The sequence below is a fragment of the Bufo bufo genome, chromosome 6 (assembly GCF_905171765.1).
Source record: "Bufo bufo chromosome 6, aBufBuf1.1, whole genome shotgun sequence".
In the NCBI taxonomy this organism is placed as follows: Eukaryota; Metazoa; Chordata; class Amphibia; order Anura; family Bufonidae; genus Bufo; species Bufo bufo.
Window position 1 is genome coordinate 177,461,331 of NC_053394.1, and position 21,415 is coordinate 177,482,745.

General features: G+C 42.7%; 1 protein-coding gene across 2 annotated transcripts in view; it reads right to left on the reverse strand.

The window, feature by feature from the left end:
* Positions 1-2,118: 2,118 nt before the first annotated feature.
* LOC121003389 (oocyte zinc finger protein XlCOF6-like) overlaps positions 2,119-21,415 on the reverse strand; it is a 61,255-nt gene continuing 41,958 nt past the window's right edge. The window contains exons 4-8 of one of the 2 annotated variants that reach the window (XM_040435212.1): positions 20,951-21,095; positions 10,718-10,866; positions 10,414-10,605; positions 10,206-10,329; positions 2,119-5,049 (exon numbers count right to left, since the gene is read on the reverse strand). In XM_040435212.1, coding sequence (XP_040291146.1) covers positions 3,560-5,049; positions 10,206-10,329; positions 10,414-10,605; positions 10,718-10,866; positions 20,951-21,095 — 2,100 coding nt within the window. In that variant the 3' untranslated portion in view covers positions 2,119-3,559. Of the gene's footprint in view, positions 5,053-10,205; positions 10,330-10,413; positions 10,606-10,717; positions 10,867-20,950; positions 21,096-21,415 lie in introns of both variants that reach the window. The other variant, XM_040435210.1, reaches the window with a different exon arrangement.

Below are 21,415 nucleotides of genomic sequence, written 5' to 3' on the forward strand. Positions count from 1 at the left end.
CTGGTACAAAGGACTAGGGTACAGAACCTGTGTGGAGTAAAGTGGTTTCCATCAATATAAATTGTTATTTACAGTAACAATGGTAAAAATCATAATGCCCAAAGAAGTTGTAACAGATAATAATAACAACATAACAAAAGACTAAACATTTCTCTTCTAACTCTCAACACCATTAGACATAACAGTAGAATGGTGTTTATTTAATCTATACAGATTATTCAAATTCCATTGGCAGTAAATCTTTTGAGAATAGGCTATTTACATGAGTACTATGTTCTTGTGAGATTTATCAAGTCTTGCGAGAACAGTTTGTCTTCTCCCTGGCTGTGAATTGGTCCAGTGTGATAGGACAGCATCACAGAGTTGAGCTGAGGGCTTTTATGTACAGAGTGCTGCTGAAGATATATTTTCTGCTTTATCTAAGACACCAGAAGTGCAGTAATATAGTTTATAGTACGTGACTCCTTACAACAATTAGCTGCAGTTATAAAACTTCCCTGACTCACACTAATGGCCCTTCAACATGGGCAAATCAAACGAAACAAACCTTTGTAGGAACGCTAGTTCTTAAAGATTGGCCTGTGCAAATGTCCAGTCAATGAACAAGCAAAGTATCGCTGATGCGCCACATTAAATCATTGTTGGCTGGCTGCAGATTGACCTGTGTAAAGCAGGATGTGCTGCTGGCAAGAAACTAATCAGTATGAAGAGTCATACAAAAGAGATGATTACTACATGTAAATGCAGTTATCACCCCTGCTCACAATCAGGCAATTAATGGAACGTTTGTTCTTTTACCGATGATTACCTGTGAAACAATTACACAGCAGCACAAGTTACTTTACAACACTGAGGTAAAGAGCTGCCTCCTCCTCTCTGCTCTACTTGTCAGGGATTATGACCTTGAATACAGATGATATGATCCTCAACTGAATCTCTGTAGGAATGGAGTTCATGAGGAGACATGAAGTACAGAGAGGAGGGTGGGGATGTGGCTAATGAGGAGCAGCAGCACTTGTATGGCGTCTCCATTACCATAGTCTGTCCTGTTTATTCTCTCTGTACTTCAGGCTTCAGGTCTCCTCATGAACTCCATTCCCACACAGTTTCATCTGAAGATCATATGGAACTGTATTCAGGATCATAATCCCTGACAAGTAGAGCAGAAAGGAGGCCGAGGCAGCTCTTTAGCTCAGTGTTGTGAAGTAATGTGTCCTCCTGTGTGATTGGGCAGGTTTTGTGTCTACTAATAGGATGACAAGAAAATTTAGACTAGCACATTCATATACATAATCACAGGTGCATATCCATCAAGCAAACATGGTTGATAATAAAATGGCTGCACAACCTTTCACATACAAATAGAGCTGAGAAATGGGGATCATTCTAAATTAAAGTGGTATTATACCTACTATAAATGGAAAAATAGAAGCTCTTTGCGCACATTTATAGTAGGTATAATACCACTTTAATTTAGAATGATCCCCATTTCTCAGCTCTATTGTTTGTATGTGAAATGTTGTGCAGCCATTTTATTATCAACCATGTTTGCTTGATGGATATGCACCTGTGATTATGTATATTAATGTGCTAGTCTAAATTTTCTTGTAGTATATATTGAGGGTAGCGCCTCTTTTAGACTGAGCAACGCCCATCTGCCTGGGGCTTCTGAGCAGAATATAAATGTAGCTGGTTCCTACACTGCCCTGAAAATTGTAGGCTTAGGTAAGTCCAAGAGAGGCAGTATATTAGTGTTAGGTACCCATTTGCGGAAGCCACCTTGACACCTGGTAGATGGACGCGACACACATTTGATAAAAAAAATTTGCACAAAGAGCTTCTATTTTTCCATTTATAGAAGGTATAATACCACTTTCATTTAGAATGATCCCCATTTTTCAGTTCTATTGTTTGTAGGTGAAATGTTGTGCAGCAATTTTATTATCTACTAATAGGACGGTGGCCATTTTATTTCTCCTAATATTTGCTCGCTAGACAAAACGAGCCATAATAAATTTTATTTGTGAATATATTCATAATAAAGTAATAATTAGTAACATAGTACATAAGGCCGAAAAAAGACATTTTTCCATCCACTTCGGCCTGTTATCCTGTTTTCATTTTCATTAATTCCTGGAGAACCCCTTTAATTGTCTATAGAATCTGCTGGCTGTCCTTAATGTAATGAAACTCCACCCACTTTCTCTGCAAAATCAGGGCCTGGGATGATTAATTCAGTTCCTGTCCTTAACTACCACCAATAGATTATGTATTGAGGAATTCGTCTTCACAGGTTTCTTTACTGTCAGTGCATCAGTCATTACCACATGGTAATTCCAAAATGTGATCTGCTGGGGTTGCTAGTGGACCGAGTGTTAAAGGCCCCTTTACACAGATCAAAAATTGGGGCAATTATGAGCGTTCCTATGTAAAGGTGCCATGAGCAAATGCTTGTTCATCAGGTGAAAACATTGCTGATGCGGTCACCTAAACCATCATTCATGGTCAGCAGATTATGCTGTCTGAACAGCAATCTGCTGCTCAGAAACAGTTATTGGGACAAGTGATTGCACAAGAGATCTTTCTTCCTCATACATTGGAGGTGATTGCTGCATGTAAATGTATCTCTCATTTTCTCTGACAAGCCGGCAATTATCGGGAAGAAACAACTGTATTAGTAATGTTGCTGGGTGTTTGAAGGGGATGCTAAGGATCTGTGGTGCTAGACATCTCTTCACTAGTAAATTCTCTTACTTCACAGTAGAAAAAAAATAAATGATGGCTCTGTATTCTCTTCCATGAAGTCTAAAAATATGGATTTCTATTTTGTACACCACTGATCAGTATACTACCCATAGACATCAGCTGAGTGTAGAACATTCCACCAACTTCAATCCATCTTCTATATGATTTCTTTAAAGGGGTTGTTCAGGATTTAAACACCCATGGCCCATCCTCAGGTCAGGCCATCAATATCAGATTGGTAGGAGTCCGACATCCCACCTATCAGCTGTTGGCTTACAGCTCTGGTGCCGGAACTACACAGCTCTATCCATTGTTTCGTTGATGGAGCTGGTAACTGCATAACTGCTCCCATTCACTTCAGTGGGAAGTTCAATGTAGTTACCAGCTATGTCCACTACACAACAGATGGAGCTGTTCAGTTGCCGACACCAGAGCAACAGGGTAACAGCCAATCAGGAAGGGGGTGGAGTATCAGACCACCACCAATCTGGTATTGATGGCCTATCCTGAGGATAGGCTATCAATATCAAAATCCTGGCCAATACTTTTAAGATTCAGTATTTCTATGTTCTGCTGACTTCTACGGGGAGAATCCTAATCTATATGCATTTTGTTGGTCTTTTTTTTGCCACAAGCCAACGCAGGGATTTCCCACATCATTAAAACAATAAATATTTCATGACACTTTTTAATTGTAAATTTGAGGGAATTCTCAATTTGCAGATCCCATAGCAGAAACTATAGTGGGGATTCAATGCATACAGTGAATATAAAAATGAATATTCATATTCATGTAGATAAAAGATTTTGAATATCAAATATGTTTCTCCTCTATGTGAGTTGCCAGATGCCTCTCAAGATTTGATTTTCTGGCAAAATATCTCCCACATGCTGAACATGTAAATGGTTTCTCCCCTGTGTGGGTTACTTGATGTCTCTCAAGATAATGCTTTACCATGAAGCATTTCCCACACTCTGAACATGAAAATGGCTTCTCTCCTGTATGAGTTTTCTGATGCTCAATAAGAATTGATTTCTTGGTAAAATATTTCTCACATTCTGTACATGAAAATGGCTTCTCCCCTGTGTGAGTTCTCTGGTGTCTCTCAAGATATGATTTTCCGGCAAAACATTTCCCACATTCTGAACATATAAATGGCTTATCTGACGTGTGAGTTAATTGATGTCTCTCAAGATGATGTTTCACCATAAAACATTTCCCACACTCTGAACATGAAAATGGCTTTTCCCCTGTGTGGATTCTCAGATGTTCAACAAGAACTGATTTCTTGGTAAAGCATTTCCCACATTCTGTACATGTAAAAGGCTTCTCCCCTGTGTGAGTTCTCTGATGTCTCTCAAGATGTGATTTTCTGGAGAAACTTCTCCCACACTCCAAACATAAAAAAGGTTTATCTCCTGTGTGAGTTATCTGATGTCTTTCAAGATGATGTTTGACCACAAAACACTTTCCACATTCTGAACATGAAAATGGCTTCTCCCCTGTATGAATTCTCTTATGATCAACTAGAATTGATTTCTTAGTAAAGCATTTCCCACATTCTGCACATGCAAATGGCCTCTCTCCTGTGTGAGTTCTCTGATGTCTCTCAAGATGTGATTTTCTGTAGAAACCTCTTCCACATTCTGAACATAAAAATGGTTTATCTCCTGTGTGAGTTATCTGATGTCTCCAAAGATGATGTTTCACCATAAAACGTTTCCCACATTCTGGACATGAAAATGGCTTCTCCCCTGTGTGAATTCTCCGATGTTCAATAAGAATTAATTTTCTGGTAAAACTTTTTCCACATTCCAAACATGAAAATGGTTTCTCTCCTGTGTGAGTTTTTTGATGTTCAACAACTGCAGATTTCTTGGTAAAACATTTTCCACATTCCGAACATGAATATGGCTTCTCCCCTGTGTGAACTCTTTGATGTTCAATAAGAATTGATTTCTTAGTAAAACTTTTCCCACATTCTGAACATGAAAATGGTCTCTCGTTTCTGTGTACTCTCATATGCATAGAAAGATTAAATATATTTTTATAATGTCTCCCACATTCAGAACATGAAAATATTTTATCTTCTCTATGAGATGCAGCTTTTGTAACAGTCTGTGACTGATCAGATGAAAGTTCCTTGTGATTATTGGGATCAGATGTTAGATGTCTACTGGGAAGGAATGAGGCTATGTTTGGGGTAATAAAGTAATCACCAGAAGTATGGTGAGGGATATCTTTAGGTTCTGCTTCACAATCTGGAAATAAAAGATGTACCATTGAGAGTTCGGTGCAGTCATCTGCTAGGAGTAGAATAAGATTTTATTTTATTTTTATTCCATAACACAATGATGTAGATATTATATAAGGCTCTTTCCACATTGCGTCTTGCATATCTATTTACCGTATGTGCCAGGAAAGTTTCTGCAACAGCCGTTAAGAAGATCAGTAAAACAGATGCCACAGAGTGACATCCATTCCCCATAGGTGGACAGTACTATACAGTATATGTTTTTATACCGGACACCTCTGCATCAAATAGTGAATTCTATTGTGCTATTCCATCCAGCTAAGATACAGAAACCCCACTGGATGCCAAAAGAACACTGTCTTGGCATATTCTATGGGTCATTTTATCAGATGCAACAGCTTTCCTGGCGGATACAGAAAACAGAAACTCAAGACGCACTGTGAAAACAGCCTTACATTCCACAAACAGTAATGCAACTAGTGCATTATTCTACACAAGAAAATTTTCAATTAACACTAATGTATTTGTGTAAAAGGAATTGAATCAAAATGGCTTCAATGGTAATATGTCATTAGAAAATTACATCATTTAAAGAAAACGTTATGTACTTAAGTTTTATCATTTAGAAAATAAATATGTAGAGAAGTAAAGTAGTCCAGGAGTTGAAACAACATACTGTATGTAATAAAATAAAAAAATAAAACATGTTAAATCCCCTGCATCCCCAGCCATGATGCTCCCTGTTTACATAGCAGCAATGCAAGCAAGGACATCAGGACTGCAGAAACTGATTGGTTCAGTGATCAGCTGCTGGTATGGAACATCAACAGTGTTGTCATCTGCACTGGAGTGGTGGGGAACTTAGCTGATGAGTATTCAATTTTTTTTTTTTTTCAATTACTTTATCAGGTCTTGTATGCATCTTTCCTTTTACTCCCTCCATGTACTCCTTAAAGGGGTTCTCCAGTTTTTTAACAAATTTTGGCTCCCACTTCTATACCAATGGAGATAAGCATATTTACCTGCTGCCCACCGCTTGGTTCCGACTCCTTTGGTCCCCTGCTGTAAACGTCCAGCATGGACGAGGGTCACGTGTGCTGCTGCAGCCAGTGATGGATGTTTGCAAGCGGGCACCGGTGTGCAGCGAACACAGCTGTGGACCCAAGGAGCAGGACCTGGGTAGCAGGTGAGTATGCTTCACTCCACAAATTCAGCGGGGGAACAAAACTTGCTGAAAAGCTGGAAAACCTCTTTAATTTCTAAGAGACTGTAATAGTCTATACAATGGTCAGTTAATGTTTCAATGCAACTGCAAGAAAATACGCCCTGCTACACTGTCATTTCAAACTATACAGAAAGGAGATGTATGTCTCCAATATAGTTTGCCCATGAAAGCTTTTAAAACTAAAAAATAAAAATCTCTCTTCTTCCTCATACTTAAAATAATTAAACCAACATTAAATGCATGATCTGTTTCTTTAATTAGTTTGTATGTCATGTATGCGTTATAGGGATGTTATGATCATAATCGGTCTAGTCTGTATGTACTCTATGGGAGGGAATTTATCATGAGGGGAATATTTGAAATTAGTTTTGATATGTTGGCTTAATTTATGCCACATTTATCAAATATCGCATGTTGTCTCAACCCTAACACTTTTGTCTAGAAAAGCTACTCCAGTTTTCCTAGTTCGCCTACTGTAGTTAGATTGCAACTTTAAAAAAAGTCTCAATAAAAAATCTGGAGTGATACTAATTAACATAGCTACCCACACCCACACTTCAAAACTGGAGTGAATGAAGTAAACATACAAAAAAATTAGAACATTTTTGTGCAAGTCTAAAAAGTCGCAAAAGCCCTAGTTTCCAACTTTTTGAAGCCAGAATTCTGGAGTGAAGGCATGATAAATCAGGCCTATGTACTGTTTAACCACTTTGTGTTACTGAGAAGCAGAAAATCTGTTCCATACACAGTATATTAGAGTTAGTGTGAATGAATGGTAGCTTATCACAGGACTACCTCCTCTGCCAGGTACAAATCAGTGCTTGGGACTTTGATATGAATGCTTTGCTAAGGAAGATACTTATTTTTCAAGTATTTTTAGTTGCCCAAAACCAGATTAATATAATAAAATAAATTCATTAATGAATAGACCAGCACTTCCACACTCTGGCAGTGATAATAAGTAATAATTAATGGTCTAGAATAAGGAGATTAATAAAATATATAGATCCTTTATTATATAAAAATAATCCAATAACTTGGTCCCCCTATATTGATTCTATATCAGAACAATCCAATAATCAAATATTAATATTATTATTATTATTATTAATGTTATCATACACATAGTATCAAAGAAATATAAAAAATATATATAAAAAAAGAAAAACAAACTATATATAAATTATATATCACACATACAATTCATAATACACTTGTTTGTTATAGAATGTGGGCACATATACAATTGCAGGGCCCATATACAATACTGCGATTTTTATAGTATTTTATGTATGCGTGATATATAATTCATTTATATTTTATTTATATATATATATATATATATATAGTGCCTTGCAAAAGTATTCACCCCCTTGACTTTTTTCGTGTTTTGTTACATTACAGCAAATGTTTACATTACAAATGTTAAATTACGTTCAATGTTTTGTTAATCTGAATTTTAGGTGATGGATCAGAACACAATAGTCTAAGTTGGTCAAGTGAAATGAGAAAAATATATAAAATAAAACTATTGTTTAGAAATAGAAAACAGAAAATTGGCATGTGCGTATGTATTCACCCCCTTTGTTCGGAAGCCCATAAAAAGCTCTGGTGCAACCAATTACCTTCGAAAGTCACATAATTAGTGAAATGATGTCCAACTGTGTGCAATCTAAGTGTCACATGATCTGTCATTACATATACACACCTTTTTGGAAAGGCCCCAGATGCTGCAACACCTAAGCAAGAGCCATCACTAACCAAACACTGAAGACCAAGGAACTCTCCAAACAAGTAAGGGACAATGTTGAGAAGTACAAGTTAGGGTTAGGTTATAAAAACATATCCAAATCTTTGATGATCCCCAGGATCACCATCAAATCTATCATAACTAAATGGAAAGAACATGGCACAACAGCAAACCTGCCAAGAGACGGCCGCCCACCAAAACTCACTGACCGGGCAAGGAGGACATTAATCAGAGAGGCAGCGCAGAGACCTAAGGTAACCCTGGAGGAGCTGCAGAGTTCCACAGCAGAGACTGGAGTATCTGTTGTACATAGGACAACAATAAGTTGTACGCTCCATAGAGTTGGGCTTTATGGCAGAGTGGCCATTACTTTCAGCTAAAAACAAAAAGGCAAGTTGTGAGTTTGCGAAAAGGCATGTGGGAGACTCACTCTCAAAATGTATAGAGGAAGGTATTCTGGTCTGATGAGACTAAAATGTAACTTTTCGGCCATCAAAGAAAACGCTATGTCTGGCGCAAACCCAACAAATCACATCACCCAAAGAACACCATCCCCACAGTGAAACATGGTGGTGGCAGCATCATGCTGTGGGGATGTTTTTCAGCAGCCGGGACTGGGAAACTAGTCAGAGTTGAGGGAAAGATGGATGGTGCTAAATACAGGGATATTCTTGAGCAAAACCTGTACCACTCTGTGCGTGATCTGAAGCTAGGATGGAGGTTCACCTTCCAGCAGGACAATGACCCCAAACACACTGCTAAAGCAACACTTGAGTGGTTTAAGGGGAAACATGTAAAATGTGTTGGAATGGCCTAGTCAAAGCCCAGATCTCAATCCAATAGAAAATCTGTGGTCAGACTTAAAGATTGCTGTTCACAAGCGCAAACCATCCAACTTGAAGAAGCTGGAGCAGTTTTGCAAGGAGGAATGGGCACAAATCCCAGTGGTAAGATGTGGCAAGCTCAAAGAGACTTATCCAAAGCGACTTGGAGCTGTGATTGCCACAAAAGGTGGCTCTACAAAGTATTGACTTTAGGGGGGTGAATAGTTATACACATTGACTTTTTCTGTTATTTTGTCCTATTTGTTGTTTGCTTCACAATAGAAAAAACATCTTCAAAGTTGTGGGCATGTTCTGTAAATTAAATTATGCAAATCCTCAAACAATCCATGTTAATTCCAGGTTGTGACGCACCAAAATACAAAAAAAGTCAAGGGGGTGAATACTTTTGCAAGGCACTGTATATATATATATATATATATATATATATATATATATATGAATATATATATATATATATAACAAATTCAATGTGATTATTGGACTGTTCTGATATAGAATCCAAGTTATTCGATTATGTTATAGCCCATTAATTATTTATCTCTGCCAATGCGGAAGTGCTGGTCTATTCAAGAAACTTATTATAAACACATCCACATCTGTTATGCAACGCTAGGTAGATCAAGACTGGTGTTAGAAACATCACTCTTGATAAATTTTCCACCCTGTTCTCTACAAGTTGCTACAAATCTGAAGAAATTCAAGCTCTTAGGAGAGTGCTAACAGAAGAGTTCAGGCTGCAAGTGTCCATGACTAAGACAGGACATCAGCAGTTACTGTGAAGGGCTGCTGACTGGAAGAACGGCAGTGCAATACCGGAGATACAGGTGAAACTCGAAAAATTAGAATATCGTGCAAAAGTCCATTTATTTCATTAATGCAAATTAAAAGGAATTGCATTAATGCGGCTTAAAATTTGAATTTTGTGAAAAGGTTTAATATTCTAGGCTCAAAGTGTCACACACTAATCAACTCATTAATCCATATCTCCTGAGCAAAGGGTACCTCAAAATTGTGACTTTGGGGTTTAATAAACTGTAAGCCATAATCATCCAAATTATAACAATAAAGGCTTTAAATATCTCACTTTGCATGTAATGAGTCTATCTCATATGTTAGTTTCACCTTTTAAGTTGCATTACTGAAATAAATGAACTTTCCACGATATTCTAATTTTTCGAGTTTCACCTGTACTGTACGTGTTTTTACTGTTCTTCGGTATCTGTTTAACTGTGCAAAGAGTATTCCTTAGAAATATTGGATGACCTGATTTGTGGCATTGGCATCTAAAATCAACACTATAATTGGAAAAAGTAATAAAAGCATGCTACTTTAAACATTTCCTTTAAACCTGACTGCATTGACATAGACTATGATAAATCTCTTACCCAGTGGTATAAAGAACTGGTGATTCTCCATTACGACATCCTTGTACAAATCCTTGTGTTCTTCTATATACTCCCACTCCTCCATGGAGAAATAGACAGCGACATCCTGACTCCTTATAAGAACCTGACACACACAATGATACCGTCACCAACCTGACACCTCCCTTGTATTACTGTATAATGTCCCAGAATTCCCAGCGGCGCTCACCTCTCCAGTCAGCAGCTCAATGATCTTGTTGGTGAGGTCCAGGATCTTCTGCTTATTGATTCTCTCATTTATCAGTAAATGAGATGGAGGCACCATTATGGTACTCTGAATTCTGTTTGATCTTCCTGATACATTGGCTCGACTGATGGAGGTCAGACACTCACCAGATGTCCTCTGCACTACTGCATAATCCTGTATAGGATGAGAAAGAGAGAAACATCATATTCCCTCCCTTCTCCAGTCAAGCCACCATTCTATTAATATAGATAAGATGCCAAGTTGCATAGCTTCCAGAATCCCTCACCTCTCCAGTCTGCAGGTATATAATCTCCATGAAGAGGCTTAATATAATCTCAGTCTTGTTTTTGCCATTATATGATGGATTGGCTAAAGTGAATACTATTGTCTTGTAAAGAAAACTATGAGGAGACATCGATGCTGGAGGATTTTGTTCTGCAAGAGCACAAAGAGAAAAAAAGTATACAATTAAGTATAATTTTTTACTAATAGGTCATTATAAGGTAGTAGTGCCATAAACCTTTATGGCAGTCAGGTCACAAAATTAAAAGTAGGAATGTAAGCAACTTTGAGAGTAGCAAAAGTATAGTATTTTCCCCACAAATATGTTTACTGAATCTGAAAATGTAATTACTCTTATTTAGAATAAATTGTAATGTTTAAGGGCAGTGATACTAACCATTTTTGCACTATACTTTAATTATTGAAATCATACATTTCTATTGCTCTAAAGTGGCCCATTTTGTGCCTTAGCAACATCCCATCTTCTTTTTACTTGACTGTGGAGACACGCTCCACACCGACTGCTGTATACACGCTCCACACCGACTGCTCTATACACGCTCCACACCGACTGCTCTATACACGCTCCACACCGACTGCTCTATACACCCTCCATACTGACTGCTATATACACGCTCAAAACTGATTGCTATATACACACTCCACACTGACTGGAGAGAGGCAACGAGGGCAGCAGCAGTCAGTGTAGAGCGTGTATATAGCAGTCAGGGTGGAGCGTGTATATAGCAGTCAGGGTGGAGCGTGTATATAGCAGTCAGGGTGGAGCGTGTATATAGCAGTCAGGGTGGAGCGTGTATATAGCAGTCGGTGTGGAGCGTGTATATAGCAGTCGGTGTGGAGCGTGTATATAGCAGTCGGTGTGGAGCGTGTATATAGCAGTCAGGGTGGAGCGTGTATATAGCAGTCGGTGTGGAGCGTGTATATAGCAGTCGGTGTGGAGCGTGTTTATAGCAGTCAGGGTGGAGCGTGTTTATAGCAGTCAGGGTGGAGCGTGTATATAGCAGTCGGTGTGGAGCGTGTTTATAGCAGTCAGGGTGGAGCGTGTATATAGCAGTCGGTGTGGAGCGTGTATACAGCAGTCGGTGTGGATCGTGTATATAGCAGTCAGAAACAGTAACCATAAAGTAATATCCATTCAAGTGTCATAGCCAGACCCTTATTTCTGATATTTAAGGACTCTATACTGACAGGGAGTGTTCCACAGGATTGCCGCATAGCAAATGTGGTGCCAATATTCAAAAAGGGTCCAAAAACAGAGCCTGGAAACTATAGGCCGGTAAGTTTAGCATCTGTCGTGGGTAAACTGTTTGAAGGTTTTTAGTGTTGAGCGAACCCAAACTGTAATGTTCGGTCCATACCGAACTTTGCCGGAAAAATTTGGGCTCGAGTTCGGTGTTTAGGCATTTAATAAAGCTTTTAAAAAGGCTGCAGGGCAGCCAATCAAAAAGCTTTTGAGCTGTGGGCACTTAGAAGCAATCACAGACGTGCCTAGTGATTGGCCGGTGCATCGTGACCCAGCCTCTATACAACCTGGATCCTGTGTGGCACCGCCCATCAGCTCTGAGTAGTGCAGGGACAGGAAGCAGGCAGCTAAAGCAAGGGAGAGTGTTAGGAATCTGGCTATTTGTTTTGTATGTGACCTATAATGATTTTTTGTGGGTGCAATACACCAGAATTGCACCCCTGACAGAAAAATAAAATAATTAATCTAGCTGTTAATTCTGTGGGTGACCTATAGTGATTTTTGGTGTGAGATACACATGCACTTTATACGTGACAGGGAAATTAATATAGTTAATCTGTCTGTTAGTTCATTGGGTGAAATATACACATTTTTGGTGTGCGGTGTGCCTGCACTGCATACATGACAAGGAAATGAATATAGTTAATCCGTCTGTTCGTTCGGTGGGTGACCTCAAAAAATGAGGAGAGCATCAAATAAAGGGACATGGCACTGGTCGTGGTGCTGCTGGTGCTGGTGGAGCTCCTGTTGCAGGGAGAGGACGTGGTCGATCTGTGCTAGCTACACGCCCAAATTAAACACCTTCCTAAGGTGCACATAGGCCCGAATACCGGTTTACGAATGGTGAGGCCAGAACAAGTAGAGGCGGTAGTAGATTGGATGGCTGACAGTGCCTCCAGTTCCTTCACATTGTCTCCCACCAGGTCCCCTGCTGAAACCGCAGAGTTGGCACCTGCATCCCATGGGCATCTGTCTTTCACCTCACCCCCTTGCAAATCAGCCAAGCAGTCTGAGCCCCAAGTCATGCAGCAGTCTCTTATGCTTTTTGATGACTCTGCTAGCGGGGTTTCCGTGGGCCGTTCGCCTAGCCCTGCCCCAGAAGTGGAAGAGATTGAGTGCATTGATGCCCAACCAGTTATGTTTCAGGATGTGGACATGGGAGGACCACCGCAGCACGTCTCTGATGATGATGACGAAACACAGTGCTAACTGCTGCTGCTTTCTGCCGTGTGCAAACCGGCAAGGAGGGCAGGGGTGAAGAGTGGGTGGAAGATGATGTGGAGGATGATGAGGTCCTAGACCCCACATGGCATCAAGGTTATGCGAGTGACGTGTGCAGTTTGGAGGAAGAGGTGGTGGTCACACAGCGCCAGCCGCACAGCAAAAGAGGGAGCAGGGTGCAAAAGCAGAGTGGTCATCCCCTGGCCAGTATGCCTGCTACAGCCCACCTCACCCAGGGACTGAGCACACCAAAGCCCACTTCAAGGAGTTCCCTGACGTGGCAGTTCTTCAGACAATGTGCAGATGACAAGACGCGAGTGGTTTGCACGCTTTGCAATCAGAGCCTTAAGCGAGGCATAAATGTTCTAAACTTGAGCACCACCTGCATGACCAGGCATCTAAGTGCAAAGCACAAGCTGCAGTGGAGTACACACCTGAAAAACCACAAAAGATATCAGGCTCCTCTTGCTCCCTCTTCTGTTGCAGTTTCGGGCTCTTCCTCCCCCTCTGGAGTGACAGTGGCACCTGCCACCCCGCAAACAGAAGATGTGACAGCATCACCACCACCTCCACCCAGCATGTCCACACTGTCCCATGGAAGCATTTAGCTGACAATCCCCCAAACACTGGAGGGAAAGAGGAAGTACCACCGACCCATCAGCGATTCCTGGCTCTGAATGCCAGCATTTCAAAATTCCTAGCCTTTGAAATGGTTCCCAGCCACCACTACTTTTCCAGGCGAGCCATCCCTGCCCTGCACAACCAAGTGGTGGACAAAATCAGGTGTGCACTGCGGAACGCCATCTCTGGCAAAGTCCACATAACTACCGATACATGATCCAGTAAGCACGTGCAGGGACGTTATATCTCCCTAACTGCACACTAGGTAAATGCATTGGCGGCTGGGCCTGAGGCGGATAGAAGTTTGGTGCATGTCCTTCTGCCACCGAGAATTGCAGGACATTTTTCCTTGCCTCCTGTTGCCTCCTCCTTCTACTCTGCTTCCTCCTCCTCATCCGGTCAGCGTAACACCTTCACCACCAACTTCAGCACAGCCAGGGAAAAACGACAGCAGGCTGTTTTAAAACTCATCTGTTTGGGGGAAAAAAACCCACACAGCGCAGGAGCTATGGACGAGCATGGAACAACAGACCGATGAGTGGTTGGTGTCGCTGAGTCTCAAGCCTGTCCTGGTGGTGTGTGATAATTGGCGAAATCTCGTAGCAGCTCTGGGGCTAGCCGGTTTGACGCACATCCCTTGCCTGGTGCATGTGCTGAATTTGGTGGTGCAGAGGGTCCTGAAAAATGACCCTGATATGTCAGAGATGCTGCAGAAAGTGCGGGCCATCTGTGCACGCTTTCGGCGCTCTCACCCTGTGCTGCAGCGCAACTTCTGCCTTCTCACTCACCGCCTCATATGCCATGTACCCACAAGGTGGAACTTCACCTTGCACATGCTGGAGAGACTGTGTGAGCAGCAGCAGGCGATAGTGGAGTTTTAGCTGCACGCACAGGTGAGTCGCTCTGCGGAACAGCTCCACTTTACCACTAACGAGTGGGCCTCCATGCGGGACGTGTGTGCTGTGTTGCGCTGTTTCGAGTACTCCACCATGGCCAGTGCCGATGACGCAGTCATCAGCGTTACTATCCCACTTTTACGTCTCCTTGAAAGAAAACTGAGCGATGATGGAAGAGGATGTGGCACAGGAGGAAGAGGAGGAGGAAGACGGATCATTTCCACGATTATCAGGCCAGTCATTCACAAGTGGCTCATTGGGTGGGTTCCAGCACCAACAGAGGCCAGGTACACAACTGTCCAGCCAGGGCACAGTTCTGCAGGATGAGGAGGAGGAGGATGATGAGGAAGAGGAACAGTGTTCACAGCAGGGTGGCACCCAAAGCAGCTTATGGGCATCAATGGAGTGTGGCTGGGGGGGATACAAAGGATACAGACGATACACCTCCCACAGAGGACAGCTTGTCATTGCCTCTGGGCAGCCTGGAACACATGAGCGACTACATGCTGTGCTGCAGTGCCTGCGCAACGACCGCCGAGTTGCCCACATTCTAACCTGTGCAGATTACTGGGTGGCCACCCTGCTGGATCCCTGCTACAAGGACAACGTGCTGTCCTTAATTACGTCACTGGAGCGTGATCGGAAAATGTGCGAGTACAAGCACATGTTGGTAGACGCGCTGCTGATGGCATTCACACCTGACAGCAGCGGCTCAGTGGAAGCACAAGGTGAAGGCAGAGGAGGAGGAAGAAGTCTCCAACGCAGCTGGGGCACTGCTAGCACCTCAGAAGGCAGGGTTAGCATGGCCGAAATGTGGAAAAGCTTTGTCAGCACGCCACAACAACCAGCACCACCAGCTGATACGGAACGTCTTAGCAGGAGGCAGCATTTCAACAACATGGTGGAACAGTATGTGTGACCAAATATTTTTCAGTGAACCCAGTATGTGTGCACATGCCTACACGTACTGACTGATGGGTCTGCCCTATTCAACTTCTGGGTCTCCAAATTGGGCACATGGCCTGAGCTTGCCCTGTAGGCCTTGGAGGTGCTGGCCTGCCCTGCAGCAATTGTATTGTCCAAACGTATGTTTAACACGGCAAGGGGCGTAATCACAGACAAGCGCAACCGCCTGTCCACAGCCAACGTGGACAAGCTCATGTTCACTAAAATGAACCAGGCATGGATCCCACAGAAATTGTCTGTACCTTGTGCTGAGTAGACAAGTATACCGGCCACACCCAGCCATTGTTATACTCCAGCTCACTTTCTCTTTGCATTCTCTTTTCTATTTTTCTATTTCCCAATGTTTCTGGGTCTTCCCAAATGTATATAAAAAACAAACAAAAAAACACAACAAACACGGTGTTGGCTACCTCCTCTTCCACCTACACTGCCACGTCCACCGCCTCCTCAACCTCCTACTCCATTTTGACCTCTGCCTCCTAGTTCAAGATTATTATTATATTTTTTTTTTCTATTCTATGTTATTTGAAGTCATTTCCTTATCCGCATTTGTTTGCAGGGCACTTGTCCTGCTCTTACCTCAATTTTGCTTCCTTTTGCAGCCCTTTAGCCCTTACTATGACATTTACGGCCATTTTAATGCACCGAAGTTCAGGTCCCCATTGACTTCAATGGGGTTCAGATTTGAGTTAAGTTCGGGTCCCGAACCCGAACTTTGACCCTAAGTTCAGCCGAACCCGAACATCCACGGGTCCGCTCATCCCTAAGGCTACTTTCAGACTAGCGTTCAGAGAGGATCCGTCTGGTGTCTGCACAGACGGATCCTCTCCTATAATGCAGACGTTTGGATCCGTTCAGAACGGATCCGTCTGCATTATAGTTTAGAAAAGATTCTAAGTCTGAAAATTGAGCCATATGGTGTCAACTTCAAACGGATCCGTCCCCATTGACTTATATTGTAAGTCTGGATGGATCCGTTTGCCTCCGCACGGCCAGGCGGTCACCCGAACGCTGCAAGCAGCGTTCAGGTGTCCGCCTGCTGAGCGGAGGGGAGGCTGAACGCTGCCAGACTGATGCATTCTGAGCGAATCCGCGTCCACTCAGAATGCATTGGTAGCTGGACGAATGCGTTCGGGGCCGCTTGTGAGACCCTTCAAACAGAGCTCACAAGCGGAGCCCCGACGCTAGTGTGAAAGTAGCCTAAAGGTTTTCTAAGTGATGCTATCTTGGAGTACCTCAATGAAAATAAGCAAATAACGCCATATCAGCATTGCTTCATGAGATATCAGTCATATCAAACTAATTAAATCAGTTTCTATGAGAGGGTAAGTTCTAGACTTGACCGCGGCGACTTCTCCAAAGCATTTGACACTGTAGCACATAAAAGGTTAGTATATAAAATAAGAATGCTTGGAGTGGGAGAAAATGTCTGTATGTGGGTAAGTAACTGGCTCATTGTTAGAAAATAGAGGGTGGTTATTAACGGTACACACTCAGATTGGGTCACTGTCACTAGTGGAGTACCACAGGGGTCAGTATTGGGCCCTATTCTCTTCAATCTTGTAGAAGACTTGCACAGTAAAATATAAATTTTTGCGGATGACACTAAACTGTGTACAGTACCGTATTTTTCGCCCTATAAGACGCACTCCCCCCCCTCCCCAAAAGTGGGGGGGAAAATAGCAGTGCGTCTTATGGGGCGAATGCTGCATTTTTCCGAATTTTCAATGATGCAGCGGGTGTATCAGCTGAGAGGGAGGAGGGGCTGGGGGCGGGCATCTGCTTTTATAATGACAGCGGGGCCCGTGCAGTGACTGTATTCTAATACACGGGCCCCGCTCACTGTATATAATCTTATCTATACTTGTAGGCATTGTTAATATAGTTCAGGGTAATCAGCGCCTGTATACTTACAAGCGCTCGTAGCAGGGAGGAGGCAGGCCGGGAGGACGGGCGCTGGCAGCGTGAGTCACTACGTCACGCGCCTGCGCCGCCCACTTTATGAATGAAGCAGGCGGCGTGGGCGCATGACGTAGTGACTCACGCTGCCAGCGCCCGTCCTCCCGGCCTGCCTCCTCTCTGCTACGAGCGCTTGTAAGTACGGTATACAGGCTCTGACTACCCTGAACTTTTATATATATACTTTTATATATATTTTATATATTAACAATGCCTACAATTATAGATAAGATTATAAACAGTGAGCGGGGCCCGTGTAGTAGAATACAGTCACTGCACGGGCCCCGCTGTCATTATAAAACCAGAAGCGACCCCCACCCCCTGTATGGGGGGTCATTCACACCGCAGGGACACTATTATGGGGGGATCTGTGGATGACACATAGCATAAGATGCTATATATGTGTCATCCTCAGATCCCCCCCATAACAGTGTCATCCACAGATCCCCATAACAGTGTCATCCACAGATCCCCATAACACTGCCATCCAGAGACCCCAATAAGAGCCATCCAGAGATCCCCCATAACAGTCTCACCCACAGATCCCCCATAACAGTGTCACCCACAGATCCCCCATAACAGTGTCACCCACAGATCAGCCATAACAGTTTCACCCACAGATCCCCCATAACAGTGTCACCAAAAGATCCCCCATAACAGTGTCACCCACAGATCCCCCATAACAGTGTCCTCAATAGATCCCCTATAATAGTGTCATCCACAGACCACCAAGAAGAAAAACTGCTACAAGAGGACATAGTTTTAAATTAGAGGGGCAAAGGTTTAAAAGTAATATCAGGAAGTATTACTTTACTGAGAGAGTAGTGGATGCATGGAATAGCCTTCCTGCAGAAGTGGTAGCTGCAAATACAGTGGAGGAGTTTAAGCGTGCATGGGATAGGCATAAGGCCATCCTTCATATAAGATAGGGCCAGGGGCTATCCATAGTATTTAGTATATTGGGCAGACTAGATGGGCCAAATGGTTCTATGTTTCTATTAGTTCAAAACCCACCAAAAGCACACCTTTTGGTTAAAAAAAAATGTTTTTCTTATTTTCCTCCTCAAAAACCTAGGTGCGTCTTATGAGCCGGTGCGTCTTATAGGGCGAAAAATACGGTAATTAACACAGAAGAGGACAGTATACTGCTACAAATGGATCTGGATAGATTGGAGGCTTGGGCTGATAAGTGGCAGATTAGGTTTAACGCTGACAAATGTAAGGTTATGCACATGGGAAGGAATAATGCAAGTCACCCGTACATACTAAAAAGTAAAACACTGGGTAACACTGACATGGAAAACTAGTGTCAGACAGCTGCTGCCAAGGCCAATAAGATAATGGGTTGCATCAAAAGGGGCATAGATGCCCATAATGAGAACATAGTCCTGCCACTTCACAAATCACTAGTCAGACCACACATGGAGTACTGTGTACAGTTCTGGGCTCCTGTGAACAAGGCAGACATAGCAGAGCTAAAGAGGGTTCAGAGGAGGGCAACTAAAGTAATAACTGGAATGGGTGGACTACAGTACCCTGAAAGATTATCAACATTAGGGTTATTCATTTTAGAAAAAAAGACGACTGAGGGGTGATCTAATTACTATGTATAAATATATCAGGGGTCAGTACAGAGATCTCTCCCATCATCTATTTATCCCCAGGACTGTGACGAGAGGACACCCTCTGCCTCTGGAGGAAAGAAGGTTTGTACACAAACATAGAAAAGGATTCTTTACGGTAAGAGCAGTGAGACTATGGAACTCTCTGCCTGAGGAGGTGGTGATGCGGAGTTCACTAAATGAGTTCAAAAGGGGGCTGGATGTATTTCTGGAGTGTAATAATATTACAGGCTATAGCTACTAGAGAGGGGTGGTTGATCCAGGAGGTTATTCTGATTGCCCGATAGGAGTCGGGAAGGAATTTTTTTTTACCCCTTAAGTGGGGAAAATTGGCTTCTTTTTTTTTCTGCCTTCCTCTGGATCAACTTGAAGGTTAACAGGCCGAACTGGATGAACAGATGTCTTTTTTTGGCCTTATAAACTATATTACTATGTTCTGAAGTAGGCATATGGAAGTCAGTTTTTTTACAAGATGAGTTGTAGGTTTTATTAGCACAATATTGGAATAGATATAATTTAGTGGTTAAAGTGATTGTCAAAGTTATTATTTTACTTCTATCCTGCCCGACTAATCCACCTCTCACCCTGTTACTCCTCTGCCCACCCCTTCACTGGCTCCCCATTGCCCAGCGAATTCACTTCAAAGTACTAACAAATCCCTACAAGGCCGTCCATAACCTGTCCCCTCCCTACATCTCGGAGCTACTTTCCCGATACATCCCCACACGCAATCTCCGATCCTCACAAGACCTCCTTCTCTCCTCTCCTCTTAACACCTCTTCCCATAATCGCCTCCAAGATTTCTCCAGCGCATCCCCCATACTCTGGAACTCGCTACCCCAACATATCAGACTCACCTACAGTGGAATCCTTCAAAAGAAACATGAAAACCCACCTCTTCAGACAAGCCTACAACCAGTGACCCTGCTGCCTCTATACCACCATGACCAGCTTCACCCGCACCTACTGTGTCCTTCTCCCATACCACGTAGATTGTAAGCCTTCACAGGCAGGGCCCTCTCTCCTTCTGTACCAGTCTGTAACTCGTCTTGTTCATGCTTAGTGCAATTGTCTGTATTATGTATGTGTACCCCTTTTCATATATATCTATAATTTTTATATCTTTAGAGGACTTGAACATGTGATCTTCTGATTGCTCATCCCAGAGACTCCGATAAAATACTATTGCAGTTTGAGATTCTGACAGGCTGTGCATCAGGCGCGGCTCTGTAGGCAGCTCAGTATGACAGCACTGTGAGACTTCACCAGGCCATCATGGCAACTGATCAGAGTCCCACGATTTCGCCCCAATTGGAAGGCAGTGGGAGCTCCCTCCTGTGTCAAACCCCACAGATGCATCTGAGGGGTTAAATGACCAGGATCACAATCCTCTCCAATCCCTGTCACAGTATTATACAGCTGGCACCTGCCATGTATGGAGCTGGCTCAGCACTTGAGCCCGCAGTACAACCCTTATGAAGTCCAGGTACTGCAGGTGGGTTAAGGGGTTAATATTGGAGCCTACGTGCGATGCATGCCATTGTATGCCGATACAGTGGCATAGGCCTCAATTTATACCTCTGGCATGCTCTGCAAACAAAGGGTAAATACCCACTTACACATAATTGTAATAATCCTAATGAGCATTTCTTAGAGACCTTTACTAGTAAATGAAAGTCTCTGCTGACCTGAAGATGTGAAAAGGTGGTGTTTCTCCATCATGACCCTCCTCATGCATCCACCCTCATCCTTGTACTGATCCTGGTGCTCTTTTAAATATTCCCACTCCTCCATGGAGAAATGGATAGCTGCATCTTGGCTTCTTATAGGAACCTGATAAGCATAAAAAAAATACAGATTCAATAGACTTAAACAACAAAAAAAAAGTGCATTTTTTTTTTCTTTTGTAGTACACAGATTTTAAAGGGTTTTCTAAGGCCCCTTTCACACGGGCGAGTATTTCGCGCGGATGCGATGCGCGAGTTTAACGCATTGCACCCGCACTGAATCATGACCCATTCATTTCTATGGGGCTGTGCACACTTGTGCGTTGCGTGAAAATCGCAGCATGCTCCTCTTTGTGCGTTTATCACGCATAGAAATGAATGGGGTTGCGTGAAAATCGCAAGCATCCGCAAGCAAGTGCGGATGCG